The 20,950-nt window shown below is 40.7% G+C and overlaps 1 protein-coding gene across 5 annotated transcripts in view; it reads right to left on the reverse strand.

Moving 5' to 3' along the window:
• Positions 1-705: 705 nt before the first annotated feature.
• PTPDC1 (protein tyrosine phosphatase domain containing 1) overlaps positions 706-20,950 on the reverse strand; it is a 32,005-nt gene continuing 11,760 nt past the window's right edge. For 3 of the 5 annotated variants that reach the window (XM_083727032.1, XM_083727033.1, XM_083727030.1), the window contains 9 exons: positions 15,018-15,110; positions 11,960-12,131; positions 11,116-11,196; positions 10,809-10,927; positions 9,979-10,116; positions 7,788-8,932; positions 5,522-5,707; positions 3,841-3,951; positions 706-1,472 (listed from right to left, as the gene is read on the reverse strand). In XM_083727032.1, coding sequence (XP_083583158.1) covers positions 1,356-1,472; positions 3,841-3,951; positions 5,522-5,707; positions 7,788-8,932; positions 9,979-10,116; positions 10,809-10,927; positions 11,116-11,196; positions 11,960-12,131; positions 15,018-15,102 — 2,154 coding nt within the window. In that variant the 5' untranslated portion in view covers positions 15,103-15,110 and the 3' untranslated portion in view covers positions 706-1,355. Of the gene's footprint in view, positions 1,473-3,284; positions 3,952-5,521; positions 5,708-7,787; positions 8,933-9,978; positions 10,117-10,808; positions 10,928-11,115; positions 11,197-11,959; positions 12,132-12,530; positions 13,298-15,017; positions 15,111-20,950 lie in introns of those variants that run through there. The other 2 variants (XM_083727029.1, XM_083727031.1) reach the window with 2 other exon arrangements.

Consider the following 20,950-nt stretch of genomic DNA (forward strand, 5'->3'; position numbering starts at 1 on the left):
CACAATCTAGTCAAATTACAACTACAAAAAAACCGGAGGGGGATTGAATAAATAGAATAGAGTCTTCTCTTAAAAGTAATTCTTAGGCCTTACTACCCTCAGAGGACAGTAGCTCCTCCCAGCTCTCACCTGGGATCTTTCCTTTCTCATCCCAGCTTCTCATACTGGGAGACCAACCTTTTCCTGTCTCTTCCCCAGGGTCCTCCATCAACCGTCTACCACCCCCCAAATATTGGACTCCAAAGAAAGAAAAAGAAGAGAAACGAAGACGGGAAACAGAAAACGGAAAGGGACAATAAAAAGGAGAGGGAGAGAGCAAGAGAGAGAAACATTAGAAAAAGATGCAAAAAGAAAACTTCTGATTTTCCATCCGCTGGTTTCATAATATATATATATATTATTTAAAACTTTTAGTCCATGTTAATATCCATCTTCTGTTAAACAATATATCTATTAAGAAAAAGTGTCAGAACTTCTCAAAATCTCAAGCAGCAATCTAACCCTAGGAAGACAGATAAAACTGTCCATATCTTATTCTGCCTTAACAAGGTCTGAATGAGATGATATTTTGGAATATTCCAGTTTTAAGGCTCTGGATATATTGATTGATTTGATTTGTATGTTCACAACATACAATTTTTTTCTTAAGAGTCACCAGCAACACTCACCCCCTCCCCAGTGAATAATCTATGTAGGAAATGAAGAGACTTTAAAACAATAACTTTCTTTTTTATTTATTCCCATGACACTATAATACAGGTCTCACATTTCAGTTTTCCCGACAAATGTGAGAATTATAAATTTATATGGTGTTATAAAGTCAAAATTCTCCATTTTCTAAAAAGGATCTATGAGCAATTGATTGCCTATCTTGGCGCTACACGTCAAGTTTCTATTTCCCCCTACATGTTTGTTTTGGCATTACAGAGGAAAAGCTGTACATTTGTACAACAGTCATTAATAGAAGCCAATGTTTACTCACCACAAAATAAAAAGTAATACCATTGTCGTAAACTTCATCTTGTATACTTAGTGTTAATATGCAAACATTTAACGGAATAAACCATTGCGTATCATGGCACTGAAATTATGGCAATAGCTCAGTGTGAAAAAAATAGCTTATTAATGATAAACTTTCTAAAATCAATAAATTAAATACAAAATGCCACAGTACAGACAGAAAATGGCAACTCATTAAATATTAACTTATGTACACAGCCAGATAGAATTAGTTGTGGTTATTTAATAACCAACGTTATTAGTTAACATGAACCAAGGAATACAAAATATAACAATGGATGGTAAAGGAAAGAAAGTCTTGGAAAGCTGCAGAAAACTAGCTTAGCATGTAAACATCAAAAGAGGGTTTCTGTTTGGTCTCTGGAGTATTGTCTTTGGTGTTCCAATATCTGTTTAAAAATATTCTTCAGAATGCTGTAAATGTCCAAGCCACCTTCCGAATCAGAACTCACCTGCCGGAAGCAAACTTAAAGTTAATAAAATTATACCAAATACATATCAGGCTTTATCGGAAGACAGTACTGTCTAATTCAAAACACAATGGTGTCTACAGAAAATGAAATATAAATCCTACATATAGAATCCTGCATATAGAAATTCAGAGTGTCTCATTTTACCTAGTACTAGAATAATATCTGAACTTTACCACTTGAACTACAATGGCTATTAGATGTAGTTTATAAAATGGAGTAGCAGGAGCTAAATAGAGAACAGCGCTTGCAAAATTAGCTGTTCAAATCTATTGTGAACTGCTATGGATGCAGTTTTGTCAAAAAGTAAATTATTACATCTGCGGTTGTCCCCCCCCCCCCCGCCCTGACTGCTCCCATAATAGTGAGTGAGTGAGTGAGTGAGTGAGTGAATGAATGAATGAATGAATGAATGAATAAATAAATAAATAAATAAATAACCTTTATTTTCACTATACCACCTGTGTACACTGAAATTAAATGAGCCCCCCCCCCCACATACACTCAGTTTTGTCCGTGCTCTGTGTGCTTGTCGGAAGTCAATCGCACCACTATTTTTTTCCATTCAGCAGCCCAACAGCCCACGGATAAAAACTGTTCTTTAACCTGTTGGTGCGGCTGACTATACTTCTGTATCTCCTGCCCGAAGGTAGAAGATTAAAGTGGTGCTGGCCAGGGTGTGAGTCGTCCCTAAGAATTTTCCTCACTCTCCTGAGGCAGCGGCCTTCTGCGATGTCATTTAGCAAACTCCAGTGACAGCCCATGATATCATGTGCTGTGTTCACCACCCTCTGTAGGGACTGTGGCTGTCAAAACAGCATACCACACTGTAATGCAGTATGAAAGGACGCTTTCTACTGTGGCCTGGTAAAAGCAGATCATCAATTTTTGTTTGACATTGTTCTTTCGCAAGACCCTGAGGAAATGGAGTCTCTGTTGGGCCTTCCTAACGACCTGGGTTGTATTGATTTTCCAAGTGAGGTCTTCAAGGTAAACTCCCAGGAATTTAAAGGAAGAGACTCTCTCCACACAGCCCCCCCCCCCCCCCCCGCCGATATACAACGGAGCTAGTTCCCCTCTTTTCCTCTGAAAGTCCAACACCATCTCCTTTGTCTTGCTGATATTTAATAATAATAATAATTTATTATTTGTACCCCACCTATCTGGCTGGGTTTCCCCAGCCACTCTGGGCGGCTTCCAACAAAGATTAAAAATTAGGTGCAAGGTGTTCTCTAGGCACCATGTGGAGACTTTCTGAACCTCCCCCCGTACCCTAATTCATCTCCACCTGTAATTAGACCCATTATGGTGGTATCATCTGCAAACTTAACAATTGCAGTGGATGGATCAGATGAAATACAGTCATATGTATACAACGAGTACACATCCCAGGGAGGTAGAAGTAACAGGCCCAATCCTCACTATTTGTGTGCGATCCCCCAGAAAGTCTTTAATCCAATCACAGATGGTAGGGGAAAGGTCCAGGTCCATCAGCTTTTTAATAAGAATGTCCGGAAGGATGGTATTAAAAGCCGAACTATAATCAGTACAGTGGTAACACAGGTTAAGTACTTAATTCGTTCTGGAGGTCCGTACTTAACCTGAAACTGTTCTTAACCTGAAGCACCACTTTAGCTAATAGGGCCTCCCGCTGCTGCTGTGCCGCCAGAGGATGATTTCTGTTCTCATCCTGAAGCAAAGTTCTTAACCTGAAGCACTATTTCTGGGTTAGCGGAGTCTGTAACCTGAAGTGTATGTAACCTGAAGCATATGTAACCCGAGGTACCACTGTAAACAGCATTCTGACATAATTCCCCGGTCTCTCCAGATGACTCGCTGCAAGGTGAAAAGCTGTGGCTATGGCATCATCTGTTGACCTATTTCTCCTATAAGCGAACTGGTGTTCATCAAAATCCGGTGGAAAACATGTCCTAAGGTGTTGAAGAACCAATCTCTCAAAGCATAGGGAGACACAGAGCTTCATCCCCCCCCCCCCCCAAAGCAAGGTTGTAATTGGGAGCAGAGGCCAAGTGGGTGGCTTCTGAAGCAGTTGGAGCTGAATCAGTTTGCTTTCCAAATCGCCAGATCAAGGTCCAAAACAAATCTTGTTTTGTGGTGCCCACCCCTAGCAAGCAAGCAAGCTCCGTGTGGACACTGATTGACACCAGAATTCTATAGGCCTCTGTAGGTGTGCACCCACGCATTAATTGGTTCCAGCGTACAGTACATTTGGTTCAGATTCTTTGCATGAAATGCCATGTTTGAAATAGTTTACCATCAGGTTAATTATGGTCAGCGTTCTAGGCTAGTCTGTGAGTTACAAAAGATCACAATTTCACATTCCACTTGCCTTTGTAAACGCTTTAATGGCACGATCAAGGAGAAGGTCCTCCACGTACATTGGTATGGTCTGCAATTGTACCACGCAGTTTAAAATGCACAGTATAGTGTGATATTTTCCCTGATGGGGAGCGGAAAGACATTGTTAGGTAGGAAATATTTTAAAGACATCAACGTGGAGGAGATACCAACCACAAACCAACAGCATTTGGCATGCTTGAAGCTATACGATTCTATAAAGAGAGAGTGAACTCTTTCCTTCACAATCACCTTTGTGATTTCCACTAGCGAAAGAGCAAACTACACCTGCTGAAATGCCCTCTTCTGCAGAAGCACAAAATGTCCTCTATAAAAGGGTTGGGAATCTGTGGCCCTTTGGAGGATGCTGGATTCCAGTACCTATCAGCCCTAACCAGCATGGCCAATGATCAGAGATGATGGAAACTGTAGTCCAGGAACATCTGCAGAGCCACAGGTGCTCCTCCCCTTTAAGCCTGTTAAAGTCAGTGGCATTTATCAACAGTATTCACTCATAGCAAATGCAGGCAGGGCCGGATTAACCATAAAGCAAAATAAGCATATGCTTAGGGCATCAAGGGAAGGGGGGCACCAAAGAAAATTCCCATTGCCAGATTTACCATCTGAACAAAAACAAACATTATTTATACAAATATAGAAAACTAAACATTATTTTCCATCCTACTGTAGGTTCCATTTCATTTTGAAAAATAAAATTTTATTTTATGGTTTACTGCGGTTTATAATTTGAATTTGATATATATTGGGGCACCAAACTCTCTTAAGTGCTTAGTGCCTTTAAGGATCTTAATCTCTAAGCCTGAATATAGGCTACTCAGTAAATTATGTCCACTTGAATTATGCATTCAAATGCAACAAACAAAAAGGTTTCCCATCAAAAATTTACAAATTCTGAGCACAAGTGACTAGCATACATGGAAAAGAATATTTCTCTTAAAGACTGCCCCCCTAACATTTGCCACCCAGTAGACTGGACAAAAAATAGTTTTTATAAAACCTCTAGATCGGTAGCAAAAAAAGGGTAAGTGATATGAAATACAGCATGCACTTACAGGGCTCTCCCACCCAGCCATTATAAGTTACCAAGAAAAGAAAGTAAAAGCTATTAGTAAAAGGAGAACATGAACATGTTTAAAGGCAAAGAGTGACATGGTATAGGAGGCAAAATGAAGGGTGGACATATTTTCATAGTGGTGTAGAAATACGCAGGAGGGGGCGAAATGCAAACATTACTCTTAAGGGTCGTGCAAAAGATAAATAGCCAAGGAACCCACATTGGGATAATATGAAAGAGGGTATGCAGAAATGTAGGGACAGATACAAGTACCATGAAAGAAGAGGCCTTAGTGAATGTACATTTGTTACGCTGTACTTTTTGTGATAAGGAAAGTGACAGGAAAATACACTGGGAAGTATAGGGTAACCATTTATGCAACATTGTATAACCTCTGAACAAGCAAATTAGAATGAATTCTCAATAAATAGCTGACATCACAAACTCCCTGCAAACTATGTGCAAATAAATCATGACGTCTGGAAGCAACCAAAGGCAAGGAGATGTGTATGCCGTATTTGTGTCATCTCATGCAAAATGCTTTGTGAGGTCTTCCTGAAAAGTGGTATATAACTGCCTTAATACATTAAATGCTTACCTTGTCTAACAATTTAAGTGCTTCTTGAGGGTCTACGTTGTTTTTTGCTAACACATCTACATCATTTTTGGTTAGAAGAGGTTCTTTAAGTTGCTCTATCCAGGACCACATCAAACTACTGAGGATAAAAGGATCTGTCTCACTGCATATCCTATCCCAGGCTCCATTCTGAGAATTCAGTTCTTTCTAAAGATAAAGAAGAAAGAAATCCTTGTCAACTTTCTATAAATTGTCTTTGCTTTAGTAATGTTAGGGTAGAATTCTATAAACACAGACCCCTTTTGGTATAATCACACAGAGGAAGGAAGAAAGGCAATTTTGTCCCATTCCCAAATCCCTGCCTGCCATACATGCATGGGGGACGAAATGTCTGAAGAGCATTTGTTCCATTTGTGATTTAGCACTCTATGTGACCATGGTCTTCAGGGAGGGGGGGTTGTTGGGAATGTGACAGGAGCAGCAGAGGCAGACCTGCTCTCTTTCTCCAAGCATTTACAATTGTATGGAAAATAATGCCTTCAGGCAGCTTATGTAGTCTCTGTCTCTGTCTCTCTCTCTGTCTCTCTCTCTCTGTGTGTGTGTGTGTGTGAGAGAGAGAGAGAGAGAGAGAGAGAAGATAATGGGGATATGGGGCAGAGAGCATTTGTTGGGGACCGTCAAACTAGTTTCCCCAAAGCCTTCCACTTTCTGGGTCCAGTTTAGAAGCAAACAGATTCAACACCCCTGGATGTATTTGTGGTGCCAGCTCCAGGATCTGGGCCCCCTTCAACCAATGCATTCTTAGTAGGCTTCCTTGACCTGGATGAGACAAGTCATGTAAGACCAAGGGCGCAGTGCCCTTGACCTTCTTGGGTAAAAGATAAAGGTAAAGGACCCCTGACAGTTAAGTCCAGTTGCAAACGACTCTGGGGTTGCGCCGCTCATCTCACTTTACTGGCTGAGGGAGCCGACGTTTGTCCGCAGTTTTTCTGGGTCATGTGGCCAGCATGACTAAGCCACATCTGGCGAAACCAGAGCAGCGCACGGAAACACCGTTTACCTTCCCGCCAGAGTGGTACCTATTTATCTACTTGAACTTTGATATGCTTTCTGCTAGGTTGGCAGGCGCTGGGACCAAGCAACAGGAGCTCACCCTGTCACGGGGATTCGAACCGTCAACTTTCTGATCGGCAAGCCCTAGGCTCAGTGGTTTAGACCACAGCGCCACCCGCATCCCTACCTTCTTGGGTACCCCATGCAAAGAGCCCACGACTGGCCTTCAATCCCTACCTCGCTGCCCAGGACAACTGCAAGGAGGGAATGGCTGGGAGGTATGTGTTAAAGCACCTGCTGCTTCAAACACAGTCTTTCTTACAAATGCCTTGCTCTTGTTTTAGGATTTAATGTAAGCAGAGAGTTTAGGACCCTGTGTTGACTCATAAGCAGGAAGTTTGCCCTTAAACTGCATCACATTCATACAAAAATCAAAGAGTTTGTCACTGCTTAAAACCTTTTGCAATTGCATGCCCATTTTGGTTTCAGGCTGTGTTTTGGTAAAGAGCTGATTCCCATCTTCCTCAAAATATCTGCTCAAGTATTATGAAGGAGCACTGAAGGGGAGTGTGCACCAATTTGATGAAGTACTCACTTTGCCGCAACTGAAAGAGGAGCAGTAGTCTTTTTACAGATGCCATAAGTCTGGTTCTAGAGCCCAGCTTTGCACGTTAATTGCATGTGTACAACAAGAACACCTGCTTGTCCCTAGATTAAGCAAATACAACAAAGCTAGTGGCTACAGCGTCTTATCGTTGAAGGGCATGAAGTAGGGCATAGTAAGCACCCCTGAGTATGTTCTCTTTATAGAAGAAGAGTTTGGATTTGATATCCCGCTTTATCACTACCTGAAGGAGTCTCAAAGCGGCTGACAATCTCCTTTTCCCTTTCTGCCCCACAACAAACACTCTGTGAAGTGAGTGGGGCTGAGAGACTTCAGAGAAGTGTGACTAGCCCAAGGTCACCCAGCAGCTGCATGTGGAGGAGCGGAGATACGAACCCAGTTCCCCAGATTACGAGTCCACTACTCTTAACCTCTACACCACACTGGCTCTCTATATATAGCTTTATATTTTTGATAGCATAAGCTTCAGTAGGAAGAATAGCCTTTACTGGTATGACTTTATGCTCTCTGAAAGCAAAGATGTTATAGGATTCCCGCCTCTCTCCCTCCCCTTCCTGGAGGTGCTCTCCTGAACTAGACACATGTGCAACATTTACAAAATGAAAATACCTGCCACATCTCCACTTTTTTCTCTTTTTCTTCTGATCCCATAAACTCATTCACATCTGCCAGGGCCTTGGCTGCCAACGTTCTTCGTGCCTCCAGAGTTAGTTCTGACTGCACAACAATATGGGGGATTGATTCACAGAGATCCCGAATATTGCGGATCTCATGCTCTGCTTTCGAAGCGTCCGAGTCCTCAGAGGACCACATTTTTTTGCCATAGCTATTAGCTTTTCTGCCACAATTATAGTTTAGTGCTTTTAGCTCTTCTTCGTCTTCCTCCGCCTCCTCTTCCTTCCGATCACTCGAAAGGCCCGAAGAAAAGGTTTGGCTACGCTGCACTTCCCCGGGATACCTGCTTTTATGGAAAAATGGAGAATTAGCTTCTTTTCCATCTAAAGGCGTCCTGTCCTGACACGAGAAAGTAAATGTACTACGGATTAAGAGTTCTTGGGTTAAATCAACCTTGAGAGTCTGGCAATTGTTCGGCGGGTTTGTTTTGCTGCAGAGTGGCACTTGCACAGGCACCGACCAGGGGGTCTCTCCTTGCTCACAGACAAACACCGCTCTTCTCAAATCTGAGTCGCTGTAGCTCAGGCGCCTTTTTGCACGAGCCAGAGGCTGAAGGCAATCAACGTTCCTCCTCTTCCAAAGAGGATCACATTCATGTTCATTGGGATGAAGAGGATTGGCTCCCGAGAGAGAAAACGGCTCTGAAGCACTACTGTCTTGCCTTGTCAGCTCTTTATCAAGCTGCGTGGAAGCTAGCTGAGAAACAGTCTCTTCAATCTCAGCAGACAGGTCTGGAAGGTCCACAAGTTCCTCTATCACGTGCCGGTTTTCAGCCAAGTCCAAGAGCAATTTGCAAACCAGGTGAATAAGCTTTGGCACATACTTGAGGTTCCTGCTCTCATAACCGTGAAGCAAATGCCGCTGCCGGATCAGGTACTGGGAAAGAGTGACGGCGTGTGCTTTGGGTTCACAGGATGCAAAAACATTCCTGAGAGGAATCAAGAACTGGGAAAACTCCCGTACACACAACAGCTGTCCTCTGGTTTGGATAGAGTTAGGCCTTTTCGCCCTGACAAAAAGGATTGCTTGGTCTGCTGTCATTCGTGTGGCAAAAACCAAGTAACAAGCTATTAAAACACCTGGAAGGTAAGTAAAGGACAAAAAAGAAGGAGGAAATGTTAAATTTGTTAGGTGAAAACAAAAATGAAATTATCAAAATAGCACAGAGCGTATGGATGCAGGTTCATGTTCCTTAAATAGAGCAGGCTAGCTGAAGCTGCCGCCAGTTATGAAAATCAATTCTGCCTTGTAGGAGCTCCTCCAGATTATTTCCCCCCCACTGCACCATACTTGTTTATTTATATAAAGAATTGCACATTTACTTGCTATAGAAACATAGAACAGCTTCCAGAACAAAAAATTATTAGAAACCAACAACCTTGAAACATCTACACTGAGTAGGCGGCAACAAATTGACTTAAGGATTACATCATCACCCAAAACGGGAGATGAAAAAATTGGGAAATTGTTTTGGAAACCAATAGGTCTTTACTAGCGGATGAATGGAGGTCAGGGAAGGCACATACTGAGCTTTTCTAGCAGTGCTTCCCCTGATTTAGAGGAATGAGAAAGCAGTTCTTAACAATAATAAAGCAAAATATCTGCAAAAATTACAAGGCATTGGTGCCTATAAGGGGAAGGAAGGAGTGGCCTTGTTCCTGTTACCACATTTTGGGTTTTTTACAAAAAGGGCTAGATGAATACACTTATGCTTGAGGGATACTTTGGAAAAGAATTAAGTAGGGTTTTCTAAGTATGAGCATGGAAAGTGGGATGGTGTTGAAAAGGCACTTCATGGATATGGCACAAAAGCTTCTTAAATAGCAAGTGCCTCTAGAAATGCTATCCCCACCTCCGATTTTCCCTTTACAAAAGCTCTCATGCCAAATCCTTTGAACACAAAGACCAGTTTGGGAGTTGTGTGGCACATCTGAGAAGAAAATTGTGAAAAATGCATGCATGCAGCCTTTGAAACAATGAAGGCGTTGTGCTAGCATTTCTATCAGAATAGACTTCATTATATGAATGTATCAAGGAATCTACAAAGGAATCAAGGAATCTAAATTATATATTTTGCATTTTATAACAATACATTCTCAGTGAATTTATAGTTGAGCATTTTTACCTGTTCTGCCAAGTCCTGCATGACAATGAATTGCTACTCTCCCTTCCTGTAAGGCAAAAGTCATCACTTTTACCATATCGAGGATAGTAGTGAGAGAAGCCACACCATAATCCTTCCATCCAAAGTTATAAAAATAAACTAGAAAAAACAGTTTAGAACATCATTATTATCAAAAGACCATACATAGCTCATTGTATTCATATTGCAACAAAAATATTAGGATCTGTTTTAAGAAAGCTTTTCAGAATTTTTAGCCTGTATTTGTCTTCCTCCATTTTAGTATGTCGTCTTATGAGAACTGCAAATGCCACATTGCAAATTGGTCAAGGCATTTCACACAAAACATGGCATATCAAACCTGTAACAAGTAAGGATTTTGCTGTGTGTGTGTGCGTGCGCGCGCGCACACACACACAATATGTAACACAATGTTTTGGGAAGTAACAGAATCCCCACTTTCTTAGCAGCTGTCAATCTTACCGAAATGAGCAACGGTGTCTTTTCGTTGGAAGGGAAAGTCTTTCGATTGCAGCGGAGGCAATAAAATCCACATGCAAATCTATTGCCTTGCCAATGTGCGAAATGCACAGCTGCAGATACTAAACACAGCTATCCATTCTCAGCTGCTTATTTTATGGCTGTTTATGAGATTTCGTATCTATAATGCTCCATAGTGGAGCTGTGTATTTCTTCAACTTTCTCATTAGGTGCAAGTTATTTTCTTTGGCAAACATTTCTCAGCTAGCTGCCACCAAGAAGTAGGTGGCAGAAACAGCCTGTAAGCACCGCACTTTATAATTAACAAGGAACAGCAGCAGGAGCAAACTTACTTCCCGCCTCCATGAAAGCTTCAGGAAGGTAGGTGAAACCACTCTCTTGTTCCAGTGGATTCCCGCAGCTAGCGTGTTCTCCAGGACGCTGAAGGTTAATTACTGTTTTTATGCCACATCTTAGGCAAAGAAAAAGAAGGCACATTATTGAGCTGTGCATGCTTTTCCACAATCAATATCCCCACCAACGTTCCTTCTTACTTCAGAATTTTTATGAACAGTTCCAAACCAACGCAGAAAAGAAATAATAGGTCAGCTTTACAGCTGTAAGAACTGCAATAATTCATTACCAGTCTATTTCTTTTACCTTTGAAACTGCTCGATAATATTATATTTTTCAATAAGTTCTGTTGATGGTCGAGACATGGCTAAAATGTTATCTGTTATCCTGGAAAGGAGCAGGAAGAGAAGAAGTGAGCAGTTATGGGTTAAAATACTTCCTAGCTGGTGTTCAGCTGTAATTTTCTAATAGCAAACCATGCCACCTTAGATAACTATGTGCTTTTAAACCATTTAATGTCTATTATCTCTAGCTAAAAAACGTTATGTAACAAAATTACATTATGGTGCAAGATACTGTGATAAGAATGTAGATAGCACAGAATATTCAGATTTCTATTTCTATATCCATGCACAAAATAACTATACATTTCTTTAAAATGTTCTTTTAACAGCTTTATAAAATAGCACTCTAGTGCTTGGGAATGCTATCATTACATCTAAACCTTACTATTCAATTCTAAAATTTCAATTAAATTAAAATATGGTTTGTGGTAAAGAAATTCTGAAATTAAAACCATGCTACAAAAAGCAAAAGCCAATGCTACCAACAGAATTTTAACATACACATTTTGAGCATAAGTCAAAGACACAGAATTCAAAAGGAACCTTACCCGTTTCACATATGTAGTTCATGTAAAATATGATTACTAGCACTGTATTTAAGCTGGTCTGCACATCTAAAACATAAACTATCTAAATCTATATAAAACTAGTTCTCTTTCACTGACTGTGGAGCCCGATTCTAAACTTGTTTACTCAGAGGTTCAATGGAATTCAATGTGACTTGCTCACAAGTAACTCTGGGTAACCTTTGACATATAAAAGCAACATTTTTAGAAATCTAGTAGAAGCTAATTGCTTCACATTACCAGGAAGAGTAAAGCCCTTTCACAGCCTGTTCTTGGTCACTCCACCGAGTTGGATTTTCATATTTGCAAGCACGACCACCGCATGCCATAGAACACTGCATATGACCAGGAATGACATGGCGAAGACGTTCTCCAACTTTTGTGTATTTCGCAGTCGGACGCCTAGACCTTCCTGCAACACAAAAGGCAAGACCAAGTAAAATCTTTCATCATACAACTTTTGTGAATCATATAAAAACAAATGTATGCAGTATATATTTCAAAGCAGGCAAAGCAGTCAGGATCATTAAAACATTTACTGAAAACTGGCTTCTGTCTTAACGTTTCCCTCTCAAGGGTCTTTGTATGTAGCAGCTCCTGAATAAAGTAATTGTCAGTCATTATCTAGAAGCAGCAAATGCTTTTTTCTCAACTAAAATTCCATGAAAAATAACATTAAGCTTTTATGATGGTATAAACTGATAAGTAAAGAGTCAAGAACTTCATCTATGATTAGTTATGAGAACAAGATTAGACACATTGCCATAAAACCCAAGTCCAGTTTATATAAAGGAAATTGCCAATACTTTACTTTTTTTCTCATGGAAAGCAGCATTTAGTTCCTCGGGGCTTACAGAGGAAATGGCCACCATAACTCTATGCGTAGAAGTCGAGAGGACCTCTACAACAGAGCTCCGTCGCCTTTGGAGTATGCGGAGAAGAGGATCAGAGGAGGAATGTCTCCGGCCCTGAAAAAAGTTGCTAAAAATATTCACTGTCAAGCGTCTTCTGGGTGAGCCTTGCATGGTCACCCACTACTTGGAGCAGTTTAGAAATGCTGTAGGAAGTCAAACTGAATGAGAAGTCTGACTTGCTCAGTACTGAACTTGCACAGAGACATGCATCTTTCTGTATGATCTAATAGCTGTTCAGGATAGGCTGCTCTGTCTCCATAGAAACCAACAATGAACTCACTAGTGGCAGCTACCCTTTTGGCAGCTGAATTCTATATACATTGATTCTGTGTGGGACAAACTGTTCCACTGCCGATGAGGATTAGAATCACTTGAAGCAGATCATTCCAAACTGGAGCAGGACTCCCAAAGAGTTTACGATGAACAGGAAAGGTTTCTGGAATTTGAAGTACAGACCTCAACAGCCTGGACAAGAAGAGGCTTCTTCTTTAAAAAAACAAACCTCAGAAATTAATACAATTCAAGAAATCACGACTAAGGTGTCAACGAACATCCCATGCCGGATTGGAAGATGAAAATCAGAAGTACGTGGAGAGCCTTATGTAAAAGGATGAAAAGGGGAATTAACCTTTTCTTGGAGAGAAATTATATAACACACTCATTTCCCCAGCAAAATAACTATCATGCCTTTGAATTTTAATGCTAGTGTAGAAATAAAGCTTTCTAAAGAAACACTAAGATCTGTAAAGTATTTTATCAGCAGGAATAAAAAGCAACACTACTCTTAAAAAAGTAAATTATCCTGCTATTTTATGAGATCTGTAAAAGAATGTATAGATACTACTTGAAGGGTGAAGGAAACAGATGAGGGGTAAAATAATTCCTCATAGTATGAACAACAACAAAGCAATCCAAAGCGGTCCTGCCAATATCTGGGAGCACTTTACATCAAAGAATATGTCAGCAATCCAAAAATGGATTTATTCATTTGCTTACTTAGTCTCCAGCAGGAATTTCTACACCGCGACTTCCCAATGCATAAGCAGATACACAACAGACTGCACTCTTAAGTACATGCCTGTCACAGCACATTGCACCACCAGAGAATTTCTGTGAATATACCTTAAAATTTCCACCAGAAACCACTAGAAGTCACTCATATTCTTTCAGTCCAACTGAGGTTCTTAACTATAATTTAATGGCAAAACAGGACAAGTCTTTTAATTCACTTTAAAAGGTGTTGGACTACATCACAAATGGAGTTACTGGAAATCTTGTAGCTTTGCCAACTGGTTCACATAGCTTTCAACTTCCTTTTTGTCTACACCCCAGTTTATACATTCCCCAACCCAAATGGCCCTCTCAGCGCAGCCATGTGTAGGAAGTCATGCATAACCTGGAGCAGTCATACTGGTGCCCAATCCTCAGGAGCTCGTACTTATGTCATTTCTCCCCCTGCCCATCCTTTTTGAAGGAACAGAAATCAGGTGAAACAAGAAATGAAGAAACCCAAAAGGTACAGACTTCTCCACAGAATCGAAACAATCTCTCTCTCATATTTTAAAAAAAATGTAAAACATTTAATTGTAATATTTAGTGGTGCCCAGACCCTGGCATGATGTTGCTGAATCAACAGCAAATAGTGATCACAGTGCTATCCAAAGTAGCTCCCTGTAGTAGCAAGGTGGAGAGAGTTCTTATCCCAGGTCTCCAATCAATTTATTATTATTTTTTGGACAATTAGGGACATGAGATTCGGACATGAGAAAAAAGGCCTAATCATATTCTGCAACTTTTGTTTTCTTAATTCACTGACCTTAAAAGCACTCTGCCAAAATGATGAATCAGAATTGCAAGTCATGACAATGGTCATTTGTTATCCTGCATTGTCAATATCCTCCCTCTGTTGCATTCTGCTATTATTCCAGCACTGCTTCTGGGGCAGCTGCTGATTTTCCACCCTAGTCCCTCCTATGAAGTGTACTGGAGGAGAAACAGGGGGAACCTCTTCCATTGGGTAATATCTATATCTCTAAACTTGCACAAAACCAGAAAACTGCAGAAACAAATTTACAATTGCTTGACTGCGTACTTTTACACAATTCTTGGGCAGGGTTTTTTTTAAAAAAAAAACAACCACAGGTTCAGCAGATTAGAATCAACAAATTTAAAAGCAGGGAAAACACAAACAGGAACATCTATGGGAAAGACCAATGTTGCTCCTTATATACAAATCCAAATTATGTGTGGGTGTGGGACTAGGGCTGGGCGATATCTGGTTTTCAACATCACAATTTGCAAGAATAGCCTGGGGTTTTTTTCATTGTTTTATCCCACATTTTAATTTACTAAAAGTAACTCCTCCCCCAAAAAAGCCCACTTACCTGAACTCATGGTTGCAAGATATGCACTGCTTGATACCAGAGAACAGTAGGGTAATTCATTTTCCAACAGGACTCCTGCAGCCATCGCAGTACCTGTTGAAACATTTGCCACATTAGCCTTAGTTGTGGTTTGTTGCATATCTTCAAAAATAGCCAGAGGAGGAAAGCCAAGGTAGAACGTACTGTTGCACACCACCCCAATCTCTGAGCAGTGCAAGATTCCAGGAGGTTCAAGCGCTTACCCAGGATCTGTGTTTCCTTTGGAATGAGGAACAGCAGAGACTGTTCCTTTGGAATGAGGAACAGCAGAGACCTTTTTGATACAAGGTTTATTTAAACACACGTATATAACCTGAACCTACGAAGGAGGGGTTCACAGCATCAACACCCCAAAAGGCTCTTGGTCCCACAGCCTTGGATGCCAGCAGAAATCAGCCATGACTTTCTCTTTTGACTTTCCAGCCTGCTTCTTTTTCCTCTAGGTCACATCACAGCCAACTCTCCCTTCAAAGACTCAGGCTTTGTCCTTCCAACTGTCTAAGCACTGGATGAGGGGCCCCACCCATTTGTCATCTGGCAGAGAGGACTCTTTTCTTTGTTCTCTTAATGACACATCACCCAGGCGGTTACCTCGTCAGGAAGGTAGCCTGGCTTGATTAGCTTGCTATGATTATGGGTTGGTGCCGGAGGAGACTCTTGAGAGTCCCATGGACTGCAAGAATATCAAACCTATCCATTCTTAAGGAAATCAGCCCTGAGTGCTCACTGGAAGGACAGATCCTGAAGCTGAGGCTCCAATACTTTGGCCACCTCATGAGAAGAGAAGACTCCCTGGAAAAGACCCTGATATTAGGAAAGATGGAGGGCACAAGGAGAAGGGGACGACAGAGGACGAGATGGTTGGACAATGTTCTTGAAGCTACCAGCATGAGTTTGACCAAACTGCGGGAGGCAGTGGAAGACAGAAGTGCCTGGCGTGCTCTGGTCCATGGGGTCACTAAGAGTCGGGCACAACTAAACGACTAAACAACAACATGATTATGGGTGTATGGCATCTACAAACTCATATCAATACTATAAGCAAAAGATGGTGCAATGTGTAGAAACTGTTGAGTGAAACCACGTAAATGAATTGCGTTAAGGGAAGAAGTATTTTCTTAGTCCTGAATCTATTGCCAATGAATTTAATGCAGTAGATGACCACTCTGTCCCTTCTTAAACTCTTAAGAAGCACTTTTGTGCTAGTTCAGAAAGTGTGAGGTTTGAGCTGCGATTCCAAATTAAATATGGGAAGGCACAATAAAGTCTCTTAAGAAGGCAAATTTTATGTCAATTTTAGATCTGATCTAGATGCATCTAAAAAAGTTCCTGTCACCTGAAACATCACATCCCCAGAGGATTTGCACATGGAAGCTTTTCCCACAGCAGAGAACACAGTCAATTGCTCTCTACTGAAAGAGTCACATTATATTGCAACAAGTTTGCAGACTCTCTTTAAGAGCCGCTCTGTCACGTTTACATACATGTGAGAACAAACAAGAGGCACTTGAAAGCTCCTCTGGAGGAAAGGAAGGATGAACATGTGATTAAAAAAGCATAAAATCAGTAGAAGTACCCAGAATAGTATTTAATGTGCATTTCTCAGTGCTGACAACTAGTTCCATGAAAAAATACACCTATGATTAAAGAGTTTTAGTATGTTTGTTCTCTAATGGGTTAGAAAGATAATTACACATTTTACATTGGCCTGATTTGCACAAAACATTAAGCCAAACTATGGTTTCTTCTTGATGGCAGCTCATGGTTAGGAGAGAGATTAACCAAAAACCCTGGTTCAGACAACTCGCTACAGTCTCAGCATGGCTAGGTGGAAAAAGGATTGGAAAAATGTTTAAAATATCTTTCAGCAAAAAACCAGAGGCTTACCTACTGGGAATCACAGATTCGGATATCCCTAAAAAAAGCAAAGGAATGTTTTCCTTATGCTACGGTTGCAACAAGAATACTCATTGCGACAAATTGGAAAAGTGAGGAAGTCCCTTCTAGATCAGAGTGGACTCAAAAAATGATCGAATATGCGGAATTAGATAACTTATCAGAAAGAATAAAAAATAAATCAAAGGAAGTACTTATCTCAAAATGGGAAGTTTTTAAAATTTATCTGAAAAATAGTAATGACAGTTTGAAGTCTGTAGCAGCATTTGAATAACTTCAGCAGGAGTTTTAAGTTTGATGGAAAACCAATAGAATAAATAATATCAAAACCAAAACCTGTTATAATATGGCAGTGAATAATTGATGAGAAATAGAAGTAAGGAGTAGAAGGGAATTCAGTTATATAGAAAAAAGTCACTTTTATGTTAAACGTATTATGAGCACTATTTAATGTGTTGTTATTGTTGTTTTTCCTTTCTTTCTTTTTTAGTTGCTAGGAGGAGATGGATATTTGTTTATTTCTATATTTCTTTTTTGTGTGTGAAATAATAATAAAAAATGAAAAAGAAAAAGGATGGGGGGGGGGGAAGCAAAGTTTCTATGAGCTCCCTTCCAGGAGCCTGCACATCTCTGTGGCCCCATTATGTAAAAGGAGACATACCGGGTCATGCAAACTAGGCCTATGTATCGTTTGCCACTTTGGAAATGCAGGGGATAAATAAATAAGATTTACAGAAATTTGGATTTATTTTCTTCTACCCTCACTCCTAAATATGCATTTTCTTTTATACAGACAATGCTATTTAATGGCTTCCAGAAACCTACAAAGTTTTGGTTAATATATATATATAGAGAGAGAGAGAGATGAATTTACTGTCAAACCAGTTCCAATTTCTGTACTATGAGTAATGCTCAACCTCTGCATTTATATGAGAAAGGAAAGTGTGATGACTAATCACAATGGAAAACAAGAGCTCTTTAGAACTTCACTTGCATATCCACATCAAAAATTGTCAGGAAACACAATTCCCCCCTCTTGTAGCATTGCTCAGTTATTATCTATATATAAAGATGTTTCATCCTCACTAACAGTTGTCAAAGATGCTACATTTCTTCAAACACGCATAGCTGAAATATAATACATCTGTTATCAAAAAACCCTGATGGGTAGTAAAGTCTGAGAGGGGTATTTTTTATTTCTTGAGATGGAGAACATGAAGGCTCAGGGGCAGGCCGTGTTATGCAGAAAGGTGAAGTAACCTATCTCAGACAGCACTGTGGCAGTAGTGGCAAGCAGGCAGGAACCAGTGACTGAATGGTGCAGCAAGACTTTGCAAAGTGTTAGCCCTAATAGGAGAGGCACCATTTGGACTCAGCTTCATGCAGCAAAATATCCTGGGCTAACACAATAACACTAACTTAACAGTCTCTACTACAGGGCAAGACAAGGGAAGACTGATGTGGGGGACATACAGCTTACTGTCCAGGTAGCTCTCGTTTTGAATACCTAAATGGCCAGGTACATGATGATGGGAAAGGCTTGTGCAGGAGACCTTGGGAAGCCACTGCTTGTCAGAATACAGCTAGAAAAACCAGTAGTCTGACTCTGCATAAGACAACGTAAACCAAGACTTATGAGGAGCCATTGAAGGAGCTGGGTATATTTAGTCTGGAAAAGGAGAGACTGAGAGGAGATATGTAAGGGGCTGCCACATGGAAGATGGAGCAGGCTTGATTTCTCCCACTTGAACAAATGGATTTAAGTTACAAGAAAGGAGATTCTGACTAAACATCGGGAAGAACTTTCTGACAGTAAGAGCTGTTTGAAAGTAGAACAGATTCCCACAAGAGGTGGTGAACCCTCCTTCAGTGGAGGTTTTTAAGCAGAGTTTGGATGGCCATCTGTCATAGATGCTTTAGTTGAGATTTGGGAATTACATGGGGCTAGACTAGGTGGCCCTTGGGGTGTCTTCCAGCACTACAATTCTATGAACGTCATACAGTGGCTGGAAAATGGACTGTGCCGGCCCAATCTCAGAAATTGAGGAGTGATGGTTTTCTTGGGGCGGCCAGGAAGGTATCAATGAAAGTTGCATTTATTTATTATTATAAAATGAAGTATCTTTTTTTTTATGTTACAAAAAGGGTTCTTGAACATAAAGAACATAAAGAACATAAGTTCTTGAACATAAAGAGTATAAATAGATATTATTTATATTTACCAACAAAAGGTTTGCATCAACAAATGTTTCATTACGTTTTTATGTAAATAATTTTGGAAGGTATTGAATAATTAGACAACAATGTTCCATGTTATTTCAGGCCATGTTCCTAATTCTCCTGCAGAGCTAATAAAGCCACATGGCTCTAGATAGTCAGGTTATTGGACTAATCAGATCAACTACATTTATCCATGCAACATGCACCTCCATTGCCATGACAGTTAAGAAACATTAATCTCGGGAGCATGGTTAAATAGAAACGTGTCACCTCACTTTGAACCACACCCTCCCCACATTGTTGATTTAACACATGTAATGGAAATAAAGCATACAAATACATATATGCATTACCTATTTACCTCATGAACAAACACATCACTTATGGTCAGGGCACCTATTGTGCTATTCTTAAGAAACAGCATACTATCAAATGGTTTGTAATAGAACATTATTCCACTGCTTGTGTCTAGCTACCATTCAGCAAACATTTCACTAACATGCTGCTCTCTTCCTTGGAACTAATTAATGGGACATATTAATGGACAGAATTTGTATCGGGTGGCTGTTCTCCCTCTTGGACAATCTAGTCTTCAGGTTATTTTCATCATTCTTGAAGTTATCCAAACAAGATAAAGATTACAGCACTGGTATTGCTCTTATTACTTCATCACAACATAATGAACTCACTACTCCTTGTTTTAACAATTGGTCTTAAACTTTAATGCCTAGCCAGATAATTTCCTGGTTTTGCATAGGCTGCTGGGCTAAACTAATGATTCACTCCTATAATTAAAGAGGTTATATGTTAAATCCTAGATTACCCCTGCTTCTGTGGCAAATGATGCTGAGAGGTTCCTATATATTAAGGCAAGAGTCTCTGAGCAGGGGCACAAGTGCCGAACTGTTCTAATCCTACTTCTTTACTGATAGCACTTCCTTCTTTATCCCTCATCCATTTAGTGAACAATTTTGAGAGTATTTTTTGAAAGAGCAAAGAGTCAGAAATCAAAATTCAAGACTCAATTGCTTAATGGAAACTCCGCTTCAGTCTTTATAAATTGAGAGATTACCGTATTTTACCAAGGCTGTAACCTTGCTCTATTTATTTCAATCAAAGTAGGTCCACATGTGTCCCAGTTCTCTGAACCAACAGAATCTGCAAGGAGCAGCCGAATTGTGCCTTTATAGATGAAGTTCCACTGATCTGCTGTTAAGCACGGAAAGAGGGAACTTTCAACAACCCATTGACCTGATCAGTAGAATTGTGGTTATTTGAAAGGGCTACATACATTGCTCTGCTGTTAGACTGGGCGGGCTGCAAATGCAATCCAAAACCATGATCTGCTGGGTTAGAATGCATGCGGATGGAGTGGAGGTCTCCCTCCACCTAGCCCAGGATTACTGCACTGCTCCCTGCTCCACATTCCAGCCGCTGCTCTGATGTCTGGCAGGCCTCCCACTGGCAGTAGCCCATGGAAGCTCCAGGGATGGGGCTGAACTGGTATGGGCTTTCCTGGATCCCCAACCAGCCCCACTGCCCTCACCCAACAGCACCAGGCCCAGTGACTATGCCAACTCCAGATTGGTGTTGTCCAGAGCAGGCTTTTGCCTACCCTGCCTTCCACCCAGGTCCACATGAGCAGTGCAGCTGTGGATGCTGTGGTGGTTATGCCACTGCATCATCTCCCACCCCTGCCTGGCTGGGGTTTGAATTCCTCTGCCCCAAGCACAATTCTTGTCAGGCTTCAGGAAATCAAATCATCCCTCCCACGGTGG

Source organism: Podarcis gaigeae, assembly GCF_964106915.1.
Source record: "Podarcis gaigeae genome assembly, chromosome: 2".
In the NCBI taxonomy this organism is placed as follows: domain Eukaryota; kingdom Metazoa; phylum Chordata; class Lepidosauria; order Squamata; family Lacertidae; genus Podarcis; species Podarcis gaigeae.